This window comes from Otolemur garnettii, unplaced genomic scaffold (genome assembly GCF_000181295.1).
Source record: "Otolemur garnettii isolate 467f Iridium unplaced genomic scaffold, OtoGar3 scaffold00002, whole genome shotgun sequence".
Taxonomy (NCBI): Eukaryota; Metazoa; Chordata; class Mammalia; order Primates; family Galagidae; genus Otolemur; species Otolemur garnettii.
In genome coordinates this window covers 50,278,624-50,302,254 of record NW_003852397.1, presented here as the reverse complement: position 1 = coordinate 50,302,254, position 23,631 = coordinate 50,278,624, and the positions used below count along the sequence as shown (strand labels likewise).

At 34.9% G+C, this 23,631-nt stretch overlaps 1 protein-coding gene and 1 pseudogene across 7 annotated transcripts in view; one reads left to right on the top strand and one right to left on the bottom strand.

Annotated features, from left to right (window-relative positions):
- The window catches only part of CLASP2 (cytoplasmic linker associated protein 2), a 216,714-nt gene that overhangs the window by 142,688 nt on the left and 50,395 nt on the right, over positions 1–23,631 (top strand). For 4 of the 7 annotated variants that reach the window (XM_023513932.1, XM_023513941.1, XM_023513942.1 and 1 more), the window contains 7 exons: positions 480–724; positions 2,223–2,286; positions 8,097–8,099; positions 12,753–12,916; positions 13,730–13,808; positions 13,977–14,027; positions 21,176–21,319. In XM_023513932.1, the coding sequence (XP_023369700.1) occupies positions 480–724; positions 2,223–2,286; positions 8,097–8,099; positions 12,753–12,916; positions 13,730–13,808; positions 13,977–14,027; positions 21,176–21,319 (750 nt within the window). The remainder of the gene's footprint in view (positions 1–479; positions 725–2,222; positions 2,287–8,096; positions 8,100–12,752; positions 12,917–13,729; positions 13,809–13,976; positions 14,028–21,175; positions 21,320–23,631) is intronic. The other 3 variants (XM_023513935.1, XM_023513939.1, XM_023513940.1) reach the window with 3 other exon arrangements.
- On the bottom strand, positions 3,565–3,640 carry LOC111725869 (annotated as a pseudogene).

The following is a 23,631-nucleotide window of genomic DNA, read 5'->3' as shown; positions in this document are numbered from 1 at the left end:
AAATTAAAAGGTAGTATTTTCTGGGTGGTGCCTGTGGCTCAAAGGAGTAGGGCACCGGCCCCATATGCCAGAAGTGGTGGGTTCAAACCCAACCCCGGCCAAAAACTCCAAAAAGAAAGGTAGTATTTTCTTCTTATTAATTCATTTTTGCTCATTTACATTCTAATAGTTCTTGGCTTTTCATGAAAAGGGGAAAGGAAAAAAAACCACCCTTTGAGCACTTTCCACTTTATGTATCTGAACTTCTATATGGTCTTACCCTGCTGCTACCACTTACCTACTTAAAGAATATTTTACCTTTTACTACTAAAACATTTTCTGAAGAAAAACTAAGTGTTGACATTTTATTACTGTGATGATTAGCAGCATGCTTTGTGCTGATTTTAAATTAGAGTTCAATCTTTTTGAGGTTAATAAAAATTACAAAATACCAGTATATTCATTTGGCTACTGCTAATGTGATTCTTTCTGTGTGACAGAAAAAACCTGCTCGAAGAAGATATGAATCATATGGAATGCATTCAGATGATGATGCCAACAGTGATGCATCGAGTGCTTGCTCAGAACGTTCCTATAGTTCTCGAAATGGTAGTATTCCTACATATATGAGGCAGACAGAAGATGTGGCAGAAGTCCTCAATAGATGCGCTAGTTCCAATTGGTCAGAAAGGAAGGAAGGCCTTCTGGGTCTACAGAATTTATTAAAAAATCAGAGAACACTAAGGTGAGATGCATTATCTTAAAATAATTTCACCATCAGTTTAGCACTTTTTGACTTGAATTTGTGTCTGTAACGCTTTAGAAATATATGAACAGACTTGCATAAATTCAGTTGGTTGCATCAAAGTGTTTTTCCCAAGCCTCAGTATTTTGAGACCATTAGAGATTACTACAAAATGTTTCAATTCACTTGCTCTATTTAACAAAATAGTTTAAAAGGAAACTTTTTATTCACAAATAGAAGGTCATAAAAATGTTACTGATTTTAATATAAATAATACAATGTGCATAACAATAAAGCTAACTGGTTTATGGAATTCATTTCTGCTAAATTTTTCAGCAAGAGGAATAAGTGTTTCTGCTTATTTGGAAATGAAGGTATATTCTTAATATGCATCTAACATGTGACTCTTAAGTGTAAGATGAAGTCAAGTTAGAGTGAATTTCTCTAAGGGCAGAAGTTTATTTTGCGTTTTGTTTCCTAATGGCTTTAGCTTTACTTTTTCCCCCCTTTATTCTTCATTGTCATTATCTGTGTAATATTTTAAACCTTTATAAGCAACCCCTCTAAGAATCTGGCTTCAGATATTTCATAGATTTGATGTGTGGTGAAATGTATAAGGTTGCTTCCTGACTTGATACTTGTGAAATCAGAGTTTTATGTACTTGCTGTGTATTTATTTTAGAAAGTATTAGCACTAAATATTTTACAGTATTTATTTATGTACTACCTATATGTGTTAGTGTGTGTATAACACATACTTTATTAAATCACTGCAATAAATAATTATAATACTGTTCTCAGCCCATCAAGGTTATGTTTAGTATATCATTTTAAATGGCAAGAGAGTAGGTGTAATTTAGAAAGATTTTAGCCCCTAAGTGGCAAAATTTTAAAAACCACCTTATCACTTTAAAAGGATAAGATTCCTGTATTGAGAATGCCACACCTTATACGTGTCATGCTACATTAAAGAAATACAACTATATTTCTTTTCACAAATTTTAACCTTTAAGGTAAGGTAGATTACAATAGAATTGTTGTTGGATTTGATAACTTTGTATTTATCCTTGACTGGTAAATCCCACACATTTCTCAATTTCGAGGATTAAATTTTTTTACTTTTTTTTATTGTTAAGAAACTTAATTCTATGTAAGATCACTTTTTTTTTTGTGAGACAGAGCCTCAAGCTGTCCCCCTGGGCAGAGTGCCGTGGCATTACAGCTCACAGCAACCTCTAACTCCTGGGCTCAAGCGAGTCTCCTGCCTCCGCCTCCCAAGTAGCTGGGACCACAGGCGCCCGCCACAACGCCCGGCTATTATTTTTTTTGGTTGCAGCCATCATTGTTGTTTGGCGGGTCCGGGCTGGGGATTTGAACCCGCCACCTTAGGTGTACGTGGCTGGCGCCTTAGCCGGTTGAGCTATAGGCGCCGAGCCAAGATCACTTTTATATGATTTCTACAGGAAGATATTAATTAGCCATTTTATTATTTTGACAGTCGAGTTGAACTGAAAAGATTATGTGAAATTTTCACAAGAATGTTTGCTGATCCTCATGGCAAGGTATGTTTTAACATTTAAGATAATTTACTCCTAGACCCATAAAAGAAGTAAAATAATAGCAGAAAACTAAAAGCCATTTTTTTACTTATTATTGTCTCAAAATTGTAGTAATATTTTCAAACATAATGCAAATTAAGTTTTTGATATCATACATAATTTAGAAATTGCTCTGTGGTAATCATTTGAGCTTCTCTAGTGAAATACTGTCTAAGAGTGAAAACTGAATAGTTACAAGAACAAGTAAATTATAATTTAGTCAACTTGGTGTATTTTGTATTACTAAGAATGGTTAATATTTGTCAAAGATGTAATTGGAATAAATTGAAAAAGTTTCTGACATTTTGTTTTCTTCTGTGATTACTGCATTAAGTAAATTTATTCCTGTTAATATTTTGAAAGAACAGTTTTGTCAAAAAGAATTGTTAAATAACACAAAGACAACAAAATATAGCTCTAGCCATAGTTTGGTAGTAATATAAAAGAAGAAACATTTCATACACTAAAATAGTCCATAAAAATTTTCAGAACTTTGCTCAAGTTTTAATATTAATTAAAATGTACTTAATTAAGTACTCATGCATAATCTGCATGTATAATGTGAAATTGTGGTTTACATTGATGCATAGTACTATTTAAAAATGTGGTCTTTTATTCTGTTTCCAGCAATGTGTTTGATAATGATGAAACCTTACATATCTTCCTTTAGGGCCCCAAGTGTCTACCAGGAGACTTTCTAGTCTAAGTGAAAAGGAGATGTGACAAGAAAATTATAAGAAAAATATCAGTGAACCTCACTTTACTGTTTTGTTTTGCTTGATTTTGTTTTTTGTTTTTTTTTGTCTTTACTTTATTATCACATTCTCATTTTCTTCTTATTTTTTTCTATTTTTGATACTTTCTTTACTTGTAGCAGTATTTAAAAATACTACAATTCCACTTTATAAATAAATCCACCAAAATATTTAAACCAGTGGAGTATACATATAATTTAAATAAATTGCTCGTACTTTAAAACTGTATTTACAAAAATTATTCTCTGTCAGAGGGTATATTTATCTAATGATAAAAGATCTCATTAAAAGACAAAGATACAAAAAAAAAAAAAAGATACAAATATATTTGGTAAGCAGTTTGCTAAAATTTTTTTAAGTTTATAACTTTTAAACTGAATGTGTAGATAACTGTACATTTTATGTTGATATTGCTACCACTGGTTACAGCCACAAGTCTTGCTTTAATGCAAAATTTCTAAAAACTCTGAACAAATTAACATTTTTTATTTTAAAAACTTTACACATTCAGAGAAACTTCTCTAGTAACAAACAATAGAAATGATCCCTGAAAGTATAGTCTTGAACAAATTAACTTTTTATATTTTTAGTCACAATGTAAACCAAAAGACAAGATAGTTATTTAGGTGAGCTTGTTTTATTATTAAATGACATTTTAATGAATAGTCTGTTCAACTTTGAAAAATACAGTTATTAATGATCTTCAGTAATGCTTCCCTATCGAAAGATACAAGACCAGGGCTAGGTTATTTCTTGAAGTCATACTTTTTTACTTAGAGCAATAATCTAATTAGGTTGGATGCCAAATCTATGCAGTAATAAACAGAAACATTTTTTTAAAAGATCAAACAGAAAACTGAGTTTGACACTGATAAAGGAACTTAACTGAGCACAGATGTTTGGCCTTCCCTAATTGATAATGGACAGCTAGTTATGATTCTCTCAAAAGTTGAATCAGAAAAGTGACTTTTTGGGTTTTCTTCTTAGAACCTTATAACAAACAGAAAGTTCTTATTGACTCATCGGTTTTGTTTGCTTGGTTTGAGTTTTGGGGGGTTTTGGTCAGTTCAGTGAAGACAATGTAATGGTCTTTTGTTTGGTTTGTTCATCAGAGGTTCTGCCAGTAATAAATCCATTAAGGATAAACTGGGCATGTTACCATACTGTGCCAGGTTTACAATGTCTTAGTGTTTGATTTGAGTTTTTGTTTTATATCCTGATATTAAAATAGCAGCTATGCCTCTCATTATTTAATATATTTTTATAGAGAACCAACAGTGCCATCTTCAGGATCAAGCAACTCTTTGTGATCTTTTCTTTCCAAGTGTAATTTTGTTCTATATTACAGGTCAGCCATTATTTTCTATAAATAATGTGACTTTGCAGGCCATGATGGTCTCTGTCCCAGCTACTCAGTTTTATCCTTACAGCTAAGGCATCCATAATGGCAACATAAAAACAAATGAATGTTGCTGTGTTGCAGTAAAACTTTATCAATGAACATTATTTATGATATTACTTAACTGTATCAAAATCCCACTTTGTACATAAACTAAAATCTAGCTAAAGATTTAAATCCAGTATGATATATGTGAATGTTCATATAATTTTTTTTTTTTTTTTGAGACAGAGTCTCACTCAATTGCCCCGGGTAGAGTGCCATGGCATCATAGCAGTGGCAACCTCAAACTCTTAGGCTAAAGAGATACTCTTGCCTCAGCCTTGTGAGTAGCTGGGATTACAGGTGCCAGCTGCAACACCTGTCTGATTTTTCTGTTCTTAATAGAAATGGGGTCTCACTCTTGCTCAGGCTGGTCTCGAACTCCTGAGCTCAAGCAGACCACCTGCCTGGGCCTCGTAGAGTGCTAGGATTATAGGCATGAGCCACCACGCACAGCCTTACTGTTCATTTGTCACTAAATAGTCTTTTGTTAGTTTTTAAAATTAAAAAACCTACTCTTAGCTTGCAGGCCATAATAAATTTACTGACCCCTATTCTGTTTGATCAACTCTTTGACAGTGAAATAGAAACATGTTCAGGAGCCTATACTCTTAGAGTTCATGTCACTGGTTGAAGGTTAGGAACTATTGAAGAAAAACAATGTACTCTGGCACCTGCTAGGTGAAATCACACAGTCCCTATCTTTTCCTGCCAGTCTGTGTATCTGATTGTGATTTTTGTCTAGTTTCTCAGTGCTGCTTGGTAATCCTCCTCCTCTCAGTTTTCTCTCCTTTCCCACATGGAGACTGTCAAATATTCTGTGTGCTTAAAACTCCAACCTTGTTCACCTCTTTCCCTTTCTCATGCCCAACATATGTCCTAGTCTCTTAGCTTGTCCAGAGCATGGAAGCCAGGAAGAACTCCATTTCCTGCCTCCAACCAGCAAGCTGAACTGCACATAAAAGCCATTCATTCTTTCTACTTGCCCTCCTGTTGAGTTGTAGCTGTGCTGTTAGACATAAATCCTGTGTTGTATCCTATCTCTTGCTAATATTGTCTCATCTGCTTGGTTGTCCAGGGATTTCTCATAAATTCCAATTTGTTGATTTCCTTATTTTGTTTTCCAGCTTTGTTGTGAGTTTATTCATCATGCCTTTTATATCATTTTAAAGAATGTGGTATGGGCTAGAAGGAATGGCGTGTTTTCTGTCCTGCCTAATCCAGTCTTTCTTCATGCCATTTATTTCACCCTTCGGGTGCCTATTTTCCTAATGTTGATGCTGTGTAGAGTCTTGCCTTAGGTGCTCTTCTTTAGTGCTCTACCTTACCTTGAACCTTCAGTTACCTGCTTTATCCTAAAAGGTGCCAAAGAGGTATTTCCAACCTCTATTTTTCTCTTACACTTATTTAAATGATCACATACCTATTGGTTATCTTTAATCTCAAAACTACTCTTCCTCTTACATTGCTTTATCTTGTTTAATGATACCACCATCCCTTGGTTGCTCTAGTGAAGAATTTTGGCATTATTATAGAAATTTCACTCAATGCTGTGGATTCAGCCTTCTGAATATCTCTCCATTCTCACTGATAATTCGTGGCACAACTCTCTTGTTGTACCCCCCACACACACACTCCTTCCATCTCTAAATTTTTCTTCACATTGATTCCTTGATTCATCTTTCTAAAAGGTAAGTCTTCTCTACTAGCTAGAGAAGCTACCTTCTGTGATTGCTCATTTGCCCCCAGGAAAATGTCCAAACAAAGCCTATCGTTTTTCCTTGTTTATCCCTCCTTACTCTCAACCTTGCCTGAATTAACTTAATTTCCCCTCGTGTGCCATGTACTTTTTTCCTTATAACCTTGAAATATGCTATCAGGGACACTTCCCTTTCTTCCTCAACTCAGCATTCTTGGGCCTCTGCTTGGGTAGCACATCTTTTTGAAGCCTGGACTTCACTCTAAAGATCTCCACTTGGAGTCATTTACCTGTACCCTATCCTGAAAATTCACAGGGCAGAAACTGTATAAAACTTTGCTCCTAGAAGGGAGATATTTCGTACCATGACCATTGGATTGAGTGGGTTTTCTTATGTTCTTTTAAGTTAAAGTTAGCATTCCAGTCTCTATGTTAAAAGATTCTGGATAGTAGCCAGTTTCCTTGGTAAGTGAAAGTTGTCACTTTTGCCCAACATGGTTGAGACTACCTGTTGTCCTCAGCTGAAACAAGACATTTAGAGAACCAGGTTGTGAGCAAGCAGCCTATATCCTTTCGGTTTTGACCACCTTCTCCAGTTCCAGAATATTTCCTTCTTATGTTTTTTAGAGAAGGAAGATTTTTATTTTGATTGTTCTGTATTTTTTTCTCAAATGTAAGCAGCATTAGTTGCCATTTTTTCCTCAGCTGTAAACAGTATCAGCTGCCAAAAGCTATCTGTCATTTGACTCTGAAGGAACTCTTTGAAAAGAGGTACCTACACTGAAAGGCATGCTTTGAATTTGGCAATTGATTGTCTTTATCTTAAATTCCTTTAGGTAGGAATTTAATCTGTGCCTACTAAAATGGAGCATAATTGAATACCCTACCTACAAGCTTGCATATGGTCTCCTGACAAGTGTCTAGGCCAGTGGTTCTCAACCTTCCTAATGCCACAGCCCTTTAACACAGTTCCTGTGGGTCACGACCTACAAGCTGAGAACCGCTGGTCTAGGCAGCTCAGCTGCCTGTAGTCGTTGGATCAAGAGATCATAACACACATCTTATCTGGGAAAAATAAATTGTTATATAGTTGCTTTTTGCCTCCGAAAAACAGTAATGTTCCAAACTTTACAGAAATAATTTAACTTGACAAAGCATTGCTTCTGAGAGGAGAAAAATTAGAAAAAAGAAAGGGGAGAAAATTCTGGGTACTGGGTGGCGCCTGTGGCTCAAAGGAGTAAGGCGCCGGCCCCATATACCGGAGGTGAAGGGTTCAAACCCAGCCTGGGCCAAAAAAAAGAAAGAAAAAAAAAATCTAGGTACTGAGCTTTAGAACCAAATGTTAGCTCTGTTTGGAAATAGGAGCTGGGCGTTGTGGCAGGCGCCTGTAGTCGCAGCTACTCAGGAGGCTGAGGCAAGAGAATCACTTAGGCCCAAGCGTTTGAGATTGCTGTGAGTTGTGATGCCACGGCACTCTACCTAGGGTGACAGCTTGGGTAGAGTGACAGCTAAAAAAAAAAAAAAAAGGGGGAGTTAATGTCTCTTATTCTTGGCTCCTTTCCAGAAGTTGAGCCTTTAGGATAGTGGAGTCTGGAAAAGAAGAGTTTTTGTTTTTATTTTTTAATTTTCTTGGCAAGGAAAAAGGTGAAAGAGAAACACTAGAAAATCATATATTCTTCTCCCATACTATTCATTTGACTCTTACTTTAAAAACTATTTTGAGTTTATCATAAAACTTTGAAAAACATTTGTCACTTTTATTTCTAAGTGTTTTTCTTCCATACAGGAACTTTGCATTGATGGCGACTAATTTGTGTGTTTTTCTTTTTTTTCTTTTTTTCTTTTTGCATGCTGTCCCCTATGTTGGAACTCTCAATAGAGAGTAAGTTGGTTCAATATTTGTTGGAAACCTAACTTTACTGCATGACTGTGAAATTAACCCTTTTTCTCTATTTTTCTCTCCCAAAGAGTTCATGCAGTGTTGGACCCTTTGCAATCCACGAAGTGCTATTTGCAGTTATGCAAACTGTCATTCTGTTTGGAGATGTGCTTTTTAATCTACTAATTAATCTAATTTGATTATGTTCTTCTGTATTTGATGACTGGCACACCTAAGCTATAAGGGAGGATTAAGAAACAGCTGCTTCAATTGTAACAGCTTAAATATTTAATTCTTTCCCAACAGATTACTGTTGTGAGATATGTTGATTCCATTGGGAGTTGCTTCTACTGAATGATTTTTAAATGATTCCCAAGTTTCACAATTATTAAAAAAAATTAGCCCCTACCTTCCTACTTGTACTTTCCAATATGACTATTAATGTCATTCTATAAAAGCAAATGGGGTAAATTACAGATCAGTGATTCTCAACTTTCTCTTCTGAAATAAAATGATTATCACTAGTGTTATCCTAGAATTATATTAACATATCTACTTTCCATTTTCTTTAATCATAGGTAAGGAAGCCTTACTGATAATATAAATAGTCAAATAACATAGTTTGTATGTTATATGTATTATATACTGTATTCTTACAATAAAGTCAGCTAGAGATAACAAAATGTTACTAAGAAAATATGACAGTATATTTACTATTCTTTAATTAGAACTGAATCATCATACAGGTCTTCATTTTTGTCATCTTCATGTTGAGTAGGCAGAGGAGAAGGAAGAAGAGGAATTGGTCTTGCTGTCTCAGGGGTGGCAGAGATGAAATAAAATCCACATACATAGTATAAATGGACCCACACAGTTCAAACTTGTGTTGTTCAAGGGTCATCCATATGATCATTTAGTAAGTACCATTGATAGGATGTAAGTGTTTTTGAAAGATAATAGTATAATTCTATATGTTGAGTACAATAAATAGCATATCTACATTTTAATTCGGCTATTCACATTATGTCTAACCAAATTAGGGTACTTAGAGAAATCTTCTTAAAGAAAATTTCAGTTCAGATCTTGACAGGAACATAAGCTTTGGATATGTCAACATGAGAAGAAAGTACCTCCTGGAAATGGTAGCACAAGTCCAAAAAAAGAAGGGGATGTCAGAGAGTTTGTAAGAAATAAAATAATAGTCCCATTATTAGTTCCAAGTACAGACAATCAGTGGCTATTCTATTATTTAAAGTAGTCCAAGAAGCTTCTTGGCTGAGACTTGAGGGGCATCACATACTGTGTGTGTAAATGAATGGAGTAGTGGTGTGGTAGGAAATCGGAAATCAAGGAGGTATGTGAGATGTGTTTAGGGATAAGGAGTGTATGTTGCCAGATAGTCCAAGATCAGTTTGGAGTTAGTTTCCTAAGGATTTGAGGTATTATCTTATAGACAGTGATGTTATTAAAGGATTTTATTTCTGTCAAGAAAGCTGTATCACAGTCTGGTGGTGAAAAAGACATGAGTTGGCAAATTATAACCTGCAGGCCAAATTTACTCTACTGCCTGTTTTTTTAAATACAGTTATGTTGGAACATAGCCATGATCATTTTTTCATGTAGCATCTAAGGCTGTGCTGCAAGAGCAGAGTTGAGTAGTTGCAATAGAGACTGCTTGACTTGCAAAGCCTATGATATTTACTATCTGTCTGTCATGTTACAGAAACAGTTTGCTGACCCCTGGTATGCAAGAAATATAATCACTAAAGTAAAGCTATTACAAAAATTCAGACCTTGGGTCAGAAAGTTTTAGTGCTTATAAGGATAGTATGATAAACAGATTTGGGGAAGGCCAAAAGCTATTTTAGAGATTCCAGTGCTTCATAGGATAGATCAGAGAGACCTTGTCAAAGAAGTCATACTTATGATGAAAAGAGAATCAAGATAAAGACATTTAGGATTCAAAAGGAGAATTGCTGACAAGCAGAAAGGAGTGAAATAATAAGATGAAGGCAGTGTCAAGCTACAGAATGGCCAAACATACTTAGGAAAAAGCTGTTACACGCCGCAATTAGAAAATAATTGGTAGGAACAATAATATGAAAACTGATGTACCTGCAAGCAAAGTAGAGAATAACAGTAAAGATACAAGTAATAGAAGAGACTATATGTTAGAAACCATGAGTACAGACTAGAGAGATTGGCCTTAAAAATGAATAAAATCACTTCTTTCTTGGAGAAATGATTATTAGAAGGATAGGAATAGGGGAAATCAAAGTGAGGGTAAAGTCATTGGAGAATTAAAGGTAGAATGACAGTACAGTAGATAAAGTGGGTCATACAGTAATGGAATTGGTGGAACACAGCTGGAAGTGACTTTGCTTCAAGTCCTGGCCTACCCAGGCCTGACCAGCTGTGAAATATTGGGCAAGTCACTTAATTTTCTGGCTCTTTGTTTCCTTATCCATAAAATAGAAAGGTTAACTTAGGCATTCTGATGTATATTGTTTTAAGAGTGGATTTGCATATGGGAAAAAGTTGGAATCTTCAGGACAGGCAAGAGTTGAAATTAGGGTGAAAGTAAACTAAAGAATGAGAGAGAGTAGGGTTGCTAGTAAGCCAGGTGTGGGGGAGAGGTAAGAAGCCATGGTTTGTAGAACTTTGCCTGTTTCTGAGCTGTAAATACTCCTAAACCATGCCTGATTCTAAGCTACCAACCACCTCATGAAATTTCTGAATATTTAATAATCAACAATGACAGATTTAACAGGTAGCAATAAGAATAAGTACCTCTGAGATTTACATACTTGTCATAGACTAGGTCTAATGACATTCCTTCACAGTATCCTGAGCACCAAGGAGAGGGCCAGAGATGGTTAAATGAAGCAGTCAGCCAAGTTAGGAATATAAGAGAAGCCAAGTTTAAGGCTGGTTAGAAAAAGAGTTGGAAGAGAAGCTGAAGGAATCTACATTGTGGTGTGAACAGTCTTGAGGCAGACACTGCCTGAGGACCAGGGAGTATTAGAAAATTTAAAGTAGTCATAGTTTCTGCTTTTATAATATAGAATATTTTAAGAATATCTTTTTGTTTTGTTTTGTTTTGTTTTGAAGACAGAGTCTCACTTCACATCTTAGCTCACAGAAACCTCAAACCCTTGGTTTCAAGTGATTCTCTTGCCTCAGCCTTCCAAGTAGCTGCGATGACAGGTGCCCACCACAACACCTGGCTATTTTTTAGAGACGGGTGTCTCACTTTGGCTCAAGCGGGTTTCGAACCTGTGAGCTCAGGCAGTCCACCTGCCTCAGCCTCCCAAATGCTGGGATTACAGGTGTCAGCCAACACACCTGACCTATGTTTTTTGTTTTTATCTCAGATTCAAATATTAAAACTTAGTTGTAATTCTGATTGACAAAAATCCTTCATTTCTTACATAAAAGAAAAACAGTTCATCTTGTAACTGTATAAGGGAAATTTAAGAAATAAAATATACATTGAGGATGGCACCTGTGGCTCAAAGGAGTAGGACGCCAGCCCCATATACCACAGGTGGCGGATTTAAACCTGGCCCCAGCCAAAAAAAAAAAAAAAAAAAAAAAAAAAAAAAAAAAAGATACATTGAAAGCAAAAACCTCAATTCTCAAGTCAGCACAGCTACTTTTTGAGATTATTAACTATTTTTAAAACCATGGTATTTATCTGTGAGATTATAATTGGTCTCATAATATGGCATGATTGACAGTTTTAAAGAGGCCAGTACTTTTCACCTAGAAATAAATTTTAATTGTCCAGTATGGTGTTGAATTTCTACTTATAAAGACATACTTTATTATAGGTCACTTGTCATAAGTATTTTAATACATTATGTTATTTATGACCATGAGCTTCCTTTCATAAAAATTTTTTTCATCTTAAAAAATTTTAAGCTAGTAGATTAATATTAGAACCAAATATAAGATTCATCAGTAGAAATGGAGACTAATATGCCATCCAGGACTTTTTTTTAAATCACTGAAATTTAGATGTAGACATTTACCATGGGCTTATTTTATTTTAGATATAGTTGTAGCTATCCCAGATCATTTAAAATTATTTTGGGGGCAGTTTTAGTAAATAAGATAAATATTTTGTCACACCAAAATATTTGTGACAGTTGTCATTTTGAGAAATCTGAGGATTCTCTGATTATCCCATTAACGCAGATAAATTTTATACTCTTAAAGTAACACTCAGCATAGTGGTCCTGTGATTTATTAAGTGCCACTCTTCCAAAATGCTGAAGAGTCAATGAGACCATACATAGTTATTTCTCTCTAGTTTAGATAGAGAGAAATATAAGTGGATTTCATTTTAACCAGTTTAAGCTGTGGCATCATTGATAACATTAGGTGTGCCAGCCATTATGGCCAAACTTTCTTTACCAAGTGATGCTGCATGGAATAGCTAATTGTCGAACTTCTGCAGAAGTTGGATAACAGTTCAAATGTACTCTTGTACCACAGAGTCCAATGAAAAGCAAGAGAGATTGTTTTTCCGCTTGGCTGCCAATCGCTGTGCCTCTGATTCCTGTATTCCTTTCTATTTTAGTTTTGAATTGAGCATAGAGGTCAATATTTCCTTCTTTTTTCCCCCCACTTCTCCCCCTTTATCAACTTTAGGTGTTCAGCATGTTTTTGGAGACTCTAGTGGATTTCATACAAGTCCACAAAGATGATCTTCAAGATTGGTTGTTTGTATTGCTGACACAACTACTAAAAAAAATGGGTGCTGATTTGCTTGGATCCGTTCAGGCAAAAGTTCAGAAAGCCCTTGATGTTACAAGGTAAAATGTTTCTCACATTATTTCAAGTTTACCTGATAGTAATTAGGAGTATTTAGTTTTCTGTATTAAAAGTTCAGATTTCTTAAGTCTTTTTAAACAATTTAGACTGTATGGGCTCTATTTGAAAATTATTCCTTATAGCCCATTCACTTTGTACGTTTAGTGCAGTATTGCTCTTTAGGTCAAACTGTGTATTTCTTCTGTAAAAATTTTATTAATATTGGTTGAATAATTCAAAGTGGTATTTTATTTTACTTAAGAAATATCTACAAAATAAGGTTAAAGATTTTATTCTATCTAATGTAAAAACAAAATTATTTTCTACGTTTTGAAAGACTGTTTTATTATACATTTAAATATTCAAAATCTCTTTTCAGAAGATTTTGAACCAATGATATATTTTTACTTTCTTATGTAGATTGTTGAAGTGACTTATTTCAAATACCCATTTACTAAGTTGAGGTGAGTCTAGAATTCAGATTTTAGGTGTGGGGAAACATTTCTAAGAATGTTCAACTTTTTACTGAATATGTTTTTCTAATTATCAAATAAATCTGTAGTTAAGGCAAGATAGACTATAATTTATTATAATGTCACTTTTTAACCCTGTCATGGGTATAAATTGAAATATTCATCTTCTTCTGGGAATGCTTTTATTATATACTCTATCATATAAACTACACCATTTACAGATAACTATTTCATGCATGCTTTTTGAATGTTTTGCTATTAAGCATAGTCTTTTTGCTATTTCATGCCTGTTTGTTGACTTAATTTTTTGTTTTGTTTTACTTTGCTTTGCTTTTATTTCAGAGAATCTTTTCCAAATGATCTTCAGTTCAATATTCTAATGAGATTTACGGTTGATCAGACTCAAACACCAAGCTTGAAGGTAAAAAAATTGAGTTCTTTTAAAGTCATTGTAAAGGAATTGAAGTATTTTATTAATAAAGTTAATGTTGATATTTGTATTTTTGTCACATGAGTTAATGTTGATATTTGTATTTCTGTCACATGAGAAGCTGTTCAATCTGTGGGTTTTGTTTTTATAAACTTTCAGACAGTCAAGCCAGCACTTCGGGACCAGCTTCACTCTTTTTGGAGCTATAAGGTTTTTTTTGTTTTTGTTCATCTACATTGTTTCTTTTCTTAACTCTCTCTGCAGTGTTTCAGATAATGTTTGTATGCATCCACGTTCAACTACTAACCTTTGTAAGCCTTTTGCGCATGCACATATTTTATTTCAAATATTATTTAAATGTCAGACTTTCTTTTGGAGAAATTTAATGGGGATACACTTTAAGAACGCATCACAAGTATGGCCATCTAACCCTGAGCTGGTAATGCAAACTTGCTCTATGAAGTCTTACCTAATTCTATGTTTGTGATTTCCCAATACTTTTTTTTTGTTTTTAGTTTTAGGTGTTTTAATAGGTATTTTAGGTAAAATGTCAATTTTGGCTATGTATATATTTTAGTAAGCAAAATTTTTTTAAGTTTAATCTCAGTGCTATTGTTCAATTCTTCTTAACTGACATAGTAACTTTCTCTATTTTTGCAATGTGGGTGTGCATAAAATATGGAAATAGGATTAACTTTCTGAATTGTTACTTGCACACATTTTCCAGCTGACATGAAAACTGGGTGGATTTCGATTTGTGATTTCAAATGATTATTAAATTTAACATAAAGAGAAAACAATTTAATATGTAATAAAAGAAAAGCCCCTGAATTTTTTACAAAGATGTTTTTTAGTGAGTTTTATTAAATGAAATTAAAGTCAGGGAAATAGGCTTGGCACCTGTGGCTCAATTGGCTAAGGCGCCAGCCATGTACACCCAAAGTGGCGGGTTTGAATCCAGCCCAGGCCCGCCATACAACAATGATGGCTGCAACCAAAAAATAGCCAGGCGTTGTGGCGGGCACCTGTGGTCCCAGCTACTTGGGAGGCTGAGGTAGGAGACTCGCTTGAGCCCAGGAGTTGGAGGTTGCTGTGAGCTGTGATGCCTCAGCACTCTACCCAGGAGGACAGCTTGAGGCTCTGTCTCAAAATAAATAAATAAATAATAAAGTCAGGGAAATAACAAGCATATGTGCTTATATAAGTCCTATAGTTTTCTGCTCTCTTCTGCATGAAATATATTTCTGTAAGCATTACTGTAAGTTTTTAAATGCAATTGTGCCTCAGAGTCACAATTATGTTTGTCTCCAGGATTGACTTTTATTCAATGTAATTTTGTTTTCTCAGAGCTGCTTTGTGAAAAGGGTTTCATCTGTTTTGATTTTCCAAAGTGACCTGCAGAAGAATAATTTACTTCCTATTATTGATAACATTTTTGAACTCATTTTATGTCCAAGGCATTTGCTAGATATTCTTGGGAATGCAAAACTTATAATTTTTATCATCATTATCAATAATAAATGATAAGCTGTAAAGTGTAATGAAAGTTGTGATGTAGGTACTTGTGGTGATATTAAAGAACTATTAAAAATGAATATAAAATACATCATATAGACATCAGTGCAACTGAAGGTCTAAACCAGTGGTTCTCAACCTTCCTAATGTCACGACCCTTTAATACAATTCCTGTAGGTCGCAGCGCACAGTTTGAGAACCACTGGTCTAAACCAACTTAAGAAATAAGAGTTTTGAGTCTTTGTACAAAATTTTACACCTCTCACATAGTATTTTGTGATTAAATGTTAAAAAAAAAGTGGTAAAAATGGCAAAACAAAGTTTTTTTTTTTAATTAGTAACATTCTTAAAATAAGTATAATTTTCGTTGGTCTCTTTTTCTGGGTTTCACAAACATATTGAAGAATTACACATGCCTTAGCAACTAAATTATTTTTTCTTCTCTAGAAAAGAATTGCACATCTGCATTATTAAAATTTTAGACTATGTATATAACCTTGTAAAATGTCATACATTCAATTAATTACATTAACTAGTTGTAGTTATTTGGTCTACAGGTAATCCCCAGGTTATGAATAAGATAAGTTCTATAGGTTTGTTCTTAAGTTGAATTTGTATGTAAGTTGGAAAAGGTACATTTGCCTATTTCTTATAATAGCCTCCATTCATAAACAGGAGTTATGTGTTGGTCGGTCAAATGTTGTAACTCAGGGGCTTAATCTAAATAGCCTCCATTCATAAGTGCACGTTGTTGTAAGTCAAATGTTTGTAACTCAGGGACTGCCTGTATTGTTATAGTAAACATGCCTATTCTGTGAAACCCTTTTAAAATTTTGCATGACTATAAATTGCCAAGAAAGTACACTATTGAATTCACATAGTGCAAATAAATTTATTCAGTTATTGTTGACAACTTAAAAACACACTAATGTTCTTTTTTTATTTCATATAGTCACCCTTCAGCTAGTCACATTGTTAGAAGCTGGAGTGGCATCAAAAGTCAGAATATTGTGTGCTGCCATAATTTAGTTTTGCCTGTTAACTGTAAAACTAACCAGAAGTCTCTTTTTTTATCCATTACACATTTCTGAGAACTAATAGATTAACTTTTGGTTTTTGTAATACATTTATTTAAATTATAGTAACTTCTTTTTTAATTGACAAGAAGAATTACACATCTTTGTGGTGTACAACATGATGTTTAGATATGTGTATACATTGTGAAATGACTAAATTAAGCTGTTTAACATTTGCATTACCTCACATGCTAACCATTTTTTTGTGGTGAGAACATATAAAATCCACTCCCTTAACAACTTTCAAATATATAACATATTAACTGTAGTCTTTATCATGTACAATAGGTCTCATCAATCTATTTCTCTAACTAAAATTGTATTCCCTAATTTCCCCACCCCTCGGCCTTTGCTAACTGCCATTTTACTTTTTGTTTCTACTTGTAAGTATTTGTCTATCTATGCCTCACTTATTTCATTTAACATATTATCCTCCAGGTTCAACCATGTTCTCTATCACATATGACAAGTATTCCATTGTGTATATATACCCTATTTTCTTTATCCATTCATCCATTGATGGGAACTCAGGTTAATTTCGTTTTCTTTCCTATTGTGAATAGTGCTGCAGTGAACATGGAAGTAAGATTATAATAAAATAGTTCCATTTATAATTTTTTGAGGAACTTCCATACTGTTTTCCATAATGGCTATACCAGTTTACCTTCCCACTAACAGTGGACAAGGGCTCCCTTTTTCCACGCCCTCATCAACACTCGTTATCTCTGATCTTTTTACTATCAGGTTATTAAGTATGAAATGTCTGATTTCCTTATGTTCTGAGTGTGACAGTTGATGTCTCTGACATTTCACTTTGACACTTTTAAAATTTTTTGTGAGGGTACATCTTCATTCTTTGAAATGCATGATTTGCCTTGTAATTATCTTTCAAATTGTTTTAGAGTAATTTTTGTGAAACCATGGATAAGTCAAAAATTCATATTATTTTCCAATATGAGTTCCATTGTGGAATCAGTGCAGCACAGACTGCTCAAAATATCAACAAAGTGTTTGTGAAGTTTGCAACTATGAAGGCTGTGGCTGATGTTGTACAGCACATAGATGGTTTGAGAAGTTCCTTTCTGGTGATTTTAATCTTGAATCTGAACCTTGTGGTTGACTAGAAACTAAGATGGATAGTGTTGAGCTGAAAGCTATAGTGAAAGCAAATCCCCCTCAGCCTATGTGAATTAGCAGCAAGGTTTGACATTACTATTGCAACAATATTGGACGATTTGAAACAAATCAGCAAGATAAAGAAGCTGGATAGATGGGTTCCATGTGAATTAAATAAGCCTTAGAAAAGATACCTTCTCAAAGGTTGCATTTCTTTGCTGTCATGACATAAAGGTGAACCATTTCTATACCATATTGTTACATGTGATAAAAAATGGATTCTTTTTGACAATTTAAAGTATTCAGCAATGGTTAGATAGGGATGAAGTGCCAAAACACAGTCCAAAACCAAATATTTATCAAAAAAAGGTAATGATGTCTGTTTTGTGGTTCAGTGCTAGTATGATCCATTGCAGCTCCATGAGACCTGGTCAGTCAATCATAATGGATGTCTACAGCAACCATTATATGAAATGATGAGGATGCCTGGGATTAAGTAACCAACATTAGTCAATAGAGACACGCTAATACTCTTGCAAAGCAATGTTCAACCACATATTACACAAATACTGGTCAAACTACAAAAGCTGAACTTAGAAACTCTCTGTCATCCACCCTATTCACCAGACTTTGCACCACTAACTACCACATCTCCCAGGCCTTGGACCAATACTTGCAAGGAAAAATACTCAATTCTCAATAAGCTGTGGAAAACACCTTTCGTGATTTCATCACCACTCACTTTCTAGCCTTCTTCGCTGCTGGCTAAATGAGCTACCATTAAGTTGACAAAACTGTGTTGATAATTTAGGCACATACTTTGATTAATTGTACTGCTTCCTGGTTGAGATACAATAAACTGTACTTTTGATTCAAAATCAGACATTTCACATAATGATAGCCATCCTAACAAGTGTGAATGGATACTTCATTATGATTTGGGGGGGGGGTTATTTCAAATTAATATGAGGGTACAAACATTTAGCCTCATTATGATTTTGATTTGCGTTTCCCTGATGATTAGTGATATTGATCACCTTTTCATAAGCCTTTTGACTATTTGTTTGTGTTTTGAGAAATGTCTGTTCACATTGCTTGCCCATTTTTTAATTAAATCATTTGTTTTCTTGCTATTGCATTGTAGAAATTCCTTATATATTTTGCATATTAATTAGATGCATGGTTTGAAAACACATTCTCCCATTTTGAAGGTTGTCTTCACTCTGTTGATTGTTTCATTGCTGTGCAGAAGCTTATTTAGTTTGAAATAATCCTATTTACCTATTTTTTCCTTCATTGCCTGTGTAGTTATAAATACTTTAAAATTCATTTGTTATGAAAGAAGGATGTAATTTGATCCTTCTGTCACTTAATTTTACTGAAGCAGGAAGGGAAAAATGTACAAGAGTTAGAACCTTATTCTGAATTTTTACTTCTATTTATTTATTTATTTATTTTTGAGACAGAGTCTCACTACATTGCCCAGTAGAATGCCGTGGCATCACAGCTCACAGCAACCTCAAACTCTCGGGCCTAAGCGATTCTCTTGCCTCAACCTCTGAAGTAGCTGAGACTGCAGGCACTCACCACAACGCCTGGCCATTTTTTTTGTTGTTGCAGTTGCCATTGTTGTTTATCTGGCCCAGTCCAGGTTCAAACCTACCAGCCTTAGTGTATGTGGCCAGCACCATAACCACTGTGCTACTGGCGCCAAGCTGATATTTTACTTCTTACATACTAACTTATCAAGGCACTTGCCAGAGACCTAATTTGGCCTGAGTGACAAAAATGACATTAAAATAAATAATAAGAGAAGGAAGAACATAGAAAAACTGATTAATCTTAGCAATATTTTTTCAAGTTTTAATCACATGTTTAAACTAATTTTTCTAAGTTAGCAAATCAGTACTTAATATGTATTTAGCATCTACTATATTCAAGGTCTGTGTACTAGGTCAGGTGTTATTTCTAAAGTGAATAGGTACAACATGGTGATTCTAGTTAATAACATTGTATTGTGTACTTGAAAATTAAATGAGGACAATGAAATGGGAAGATGTAAGCTAAAGGATCCCAGCTACTCAGGAGGTAAGGTGAAAGGATCACTTGAGCCCAGGAGTTTAAGGCCACCCTGGACAAAAAACTGAGAGGCCCATCTCATCTCTTTACAAAAAGGAATACATAGTTGCAGCTCTATAGATGAATAAGTCTAAAAATCAAATGTGCAACATGAGGAGTATAGTTAACAATATTATTTTATGTTTGGGATTTTTGCTGGAAGAGTAGGTTAGGTCTTCTTGCCACACATTCATACAAAAGGGATAACTGAGATGATGGATTTGTTAAATTTCTTGATAGAGTAACCGTTTCACCATGTTTATCAAAGCATTGTGTTTACACCTTAAGTATATATAATTTAAAAATTGAATTAAAAAAGAAAACTACCATAAGAATAAATTTTAAGTGTTCTCACCAAAAAAAAAATAAGTATATGAGATAATACATATGTTAATTAGCTGAATTTAGCCATTCTACAGTGCATCCATTTTTCAAAACATTGTTTTGTATACTCTAAATATATATAACTGTTACTTGTCATATTTAAACATTTAACTTTTATAAAAATTAAGTAAAGTCTGAAACATTATTTAGAAATCTTAGAATATTGGAATACATGACTTTAAAATATATGACTTTAAAAAGTGGGTTTTGGCTCGGCGCCTATAGCTCAACCGGCTAAGGCGCCAGCCACGTACACCTAAGGTGGCGGGTTCGAATCCCCAGCCTGGACCCGCCAAACAACAATGACGGCTGCAACCAAAAAAATAGCCGGGCGTTGTGGCGGGCGCCTGTGGTCCCAGCTACTTGGGAGGCGGAGGCAGGAGACTCGCTTGAGCCCAGGAGTTGGAGGTTGCTGTGAGCTGTAATGCCACGGCACTCTACCCAGGGGGACAGCTTGAGGCTCTGTCTCAAAAAAAAAAAAAAGTGGGTTTTAACCTTTTTATCTGCTTCAGCATACCTGACAAAAGGAATATAATTTATTCCATGTACCTGCAAATCAAGAACTATTGGGAAAATAATAAGACTTTTTAGACCCATACATGATAATTTTTTATATAAACAAATGTTGTCTTTTTTACAGTCATACTTGTGTAAAACATTTTTGTGACACTTCTTTTGAAAGAGTTCTAACAATTGATGGACCCATTAAGGAACCTGATCTCATTATGTGACTCTTATCTTAATTTTGAGGCCCCCCCTACCAAGGCACTCTTGATTACCAACTTCATTTACCATACTTTATTTCCAAAATACTTTGGTTCATATCTCTAAAAAATGAAACTACACCAAGTTGATAAGGACAGGTTCCCTATAAGGCTAGCCAAGACTTAGCTCTAAAGTCAGACTCAAGGAGGAGTTACTTATCATGTCAATAAAGTATTCAGTGGTTGTTCAAACTCGGGAACTGAAATACCTGGGACCTAAAAGTTCATCAACATCATTTGTACCTCAGACAGGTAGGTGTTTGCATAGTTTCTTTCTTGTTCATGTTTGTTCATTTTCTATTTGTCAAGAAATAATCACCTGATTATTTTTGAAGGACTCTTTCGTGTCTCATAATCTTACCGTCTTCTCTACTTACCTCTACAGGTGAAAGTTGCTATCCTTAAATACATAGAAACTCTGGCTAAACAGATGGATCCAGGAGATTTTATAAATTCCAGTGAAACTCGCCTTGCAGTGTCTCGGGTCATTACTTGGACAACAGAACCTAAAAGTTCTGATGTTCGGAAGGTGTGTTTTAATATAAACCTTAGCTTTAGAAGATAAATTGGGAAAGCAAGTAAGTTATCTTTTATTGCCAGTGAAGGAAGCTGATATTTTCAGAATGTTACCAGTTAGCAGTAAGTTATAAGGATCTTTTTAAAAATCTTTTCGTTTAACTTACTTTAAATTTTATCCAATTAATATGAGCATAATTTTCAAACTTAGAATCAAAAATAGCTGTCCTTGAAGCAATTCTCCCAACCTCTAATCTTACATTCCCCTTGCATTTACCCCTTGCATTTGTATTTCAAATAAGAGCTTATGTGGTCTTTTTTTTCTTTTCTTGATTTATCAGTTGTAGGCATTGTTCATTGACTTATTGATGAATGTAGGCATTATATATCTATCTGTCTTGTTAAGTGAGGACTTAGCTTTCCCATACTGTCCCAGCATTCTTTCCTCCCTATACTCTTTCCTTCCTGTATTCATTAGTGTTCATAACATACTTCTAAATCAGATGTTGATAATCAATAGAAAAGACTTACATTGAGCTGAATAGGCGTTTACTCCTATGCCAAGTGATTTGCTACTCCCTTCTTAGGGAAACTCCATTTGTCCTGGAGTTCATAGTTTGCTTTATTTTTCACTTGCCTATATTTTTTTAAATGTATTTTAGTATTTATTAATATTTTTAATATTTCCGCTGCATGCCTATGGCTAATATTTTCCATATGCTCAAAGACATAGGTTTTTTATTTTCTGGAAAGCTCCTTCCTAGACCATCTGATCTCTTCTCCAATTTGGACATGTTTCTCCCTAGGCCTGCTGTACAGGTATCTTCCACTTAATAGATTTGACATGTACTCTTGTAAAGTATACCATAGGTGTGGTCCCACTGATTACCCTCTTTCCACTGATCCTCCTTCCTCCCTTCCCTTCTTCTTCCCCCTTCATCTTGGGCTGTAGTTGGGTTATAGCTTTCGTATGGAGGTGTGGGTGATTATATATTGGTTTCATAGTAGAGCTGAGTACATCGAATACCTTTTCTTTCATTCTTGAGATACTTTACTAAGAATATGTTCCAGCTCCATCCATGTAAACATAAAAAAGGTAAAGTCTCCATCTCTTTTTAAGGCTGCATAATCTTCCATCATGTACATACACCACAATTTATTAATCCATTCATGGGTTGATGGGCACTTGAGCTTCTTCCATGACTTGGCAATTATGAATTGGGCTGCAGTAAACATTCTCATGCAGATATCTTTGTTGTAAAGTGAATTTTGGTCTTCTGGATATATATCTAGTAGAGGACTTGCAGGATCGAATGGCAGGTCTATTTTTAGGTCCCTAAGTGATCTCCAAACTTCTTTCCTGAAGGAATATATTAATTTGCATTCCCACCAGCAGTGCAGAAGTGTTCCCTTTTTTCCACATCCACGCCAACATCTGTAGTTTTGAGATTTTGTTATGTGGAGTACTCCTATGGGAGTTAGATGATATCTCAAAGTGGTTTTGATTTGCATTTCTCTGATGATTAAGGATGAAGAGCATTTTTTCATGTGTTTGTAGGCAATGCACCTGTCTTCCTCAGAGAAGTTTCTATTCAAATCTCTTGCCCACAGTGAGATAGGATCATTTGTTCTTTTCTTGTTAATACGTTAATTACATATTACCATAATTACATAAATTCTGGTTATCAAACCTTTGTCAGAGACATAACCTGCAGATATCTTCTCCCATTCTGGGGGCCGTCTGCTTGCTTTACTTACTGTGTTCTTGGCTGTGCAGAAGCTTTTTGGCTTGATCAGATCCCAGTAATGTATCTTTGGTGTTGCTTCAATTGCCCGGGGAGGTGGGGGTCCTTCTCATAAAGTATTCTCCCAGGTCAATATCTTCAAGAGTTTCCCCTGCACTCTCTTTAAGTATCTTGATAGTTTGATGTCTTAGGTTTAAGTCCTTTATACAGTGAGAGTCAATTTTTGTTAATGATGAAAGGTGAGGGTCCAGTTTCAGTCTTCTACAGTTCACCCAGCACCATTTGTTAAGTAAGGAGTCTTTTCTCCACTGAATGTTATTGATAGGCTTATCAAAGATCAAATGACGATAAGTAGCTGGGTTCGTCTCTTGGTTCTCAATTCTGTTCCATACATCTACCTCTCTGTTTTTGTGCCAGTACTATGCTGTTCTGATCACTATCAATATATAGTATAGTCTGAAGTCTGATAGTTTCTGGGATCTATGTTTTTTAAAAGTTAAGCTGGCTGGCTCAGCGCCTGTGGCTCAAGTGGCTAGGGCGCCAGCCACATACACCTAAGGTGGCAGGTTCGAATCCAGCC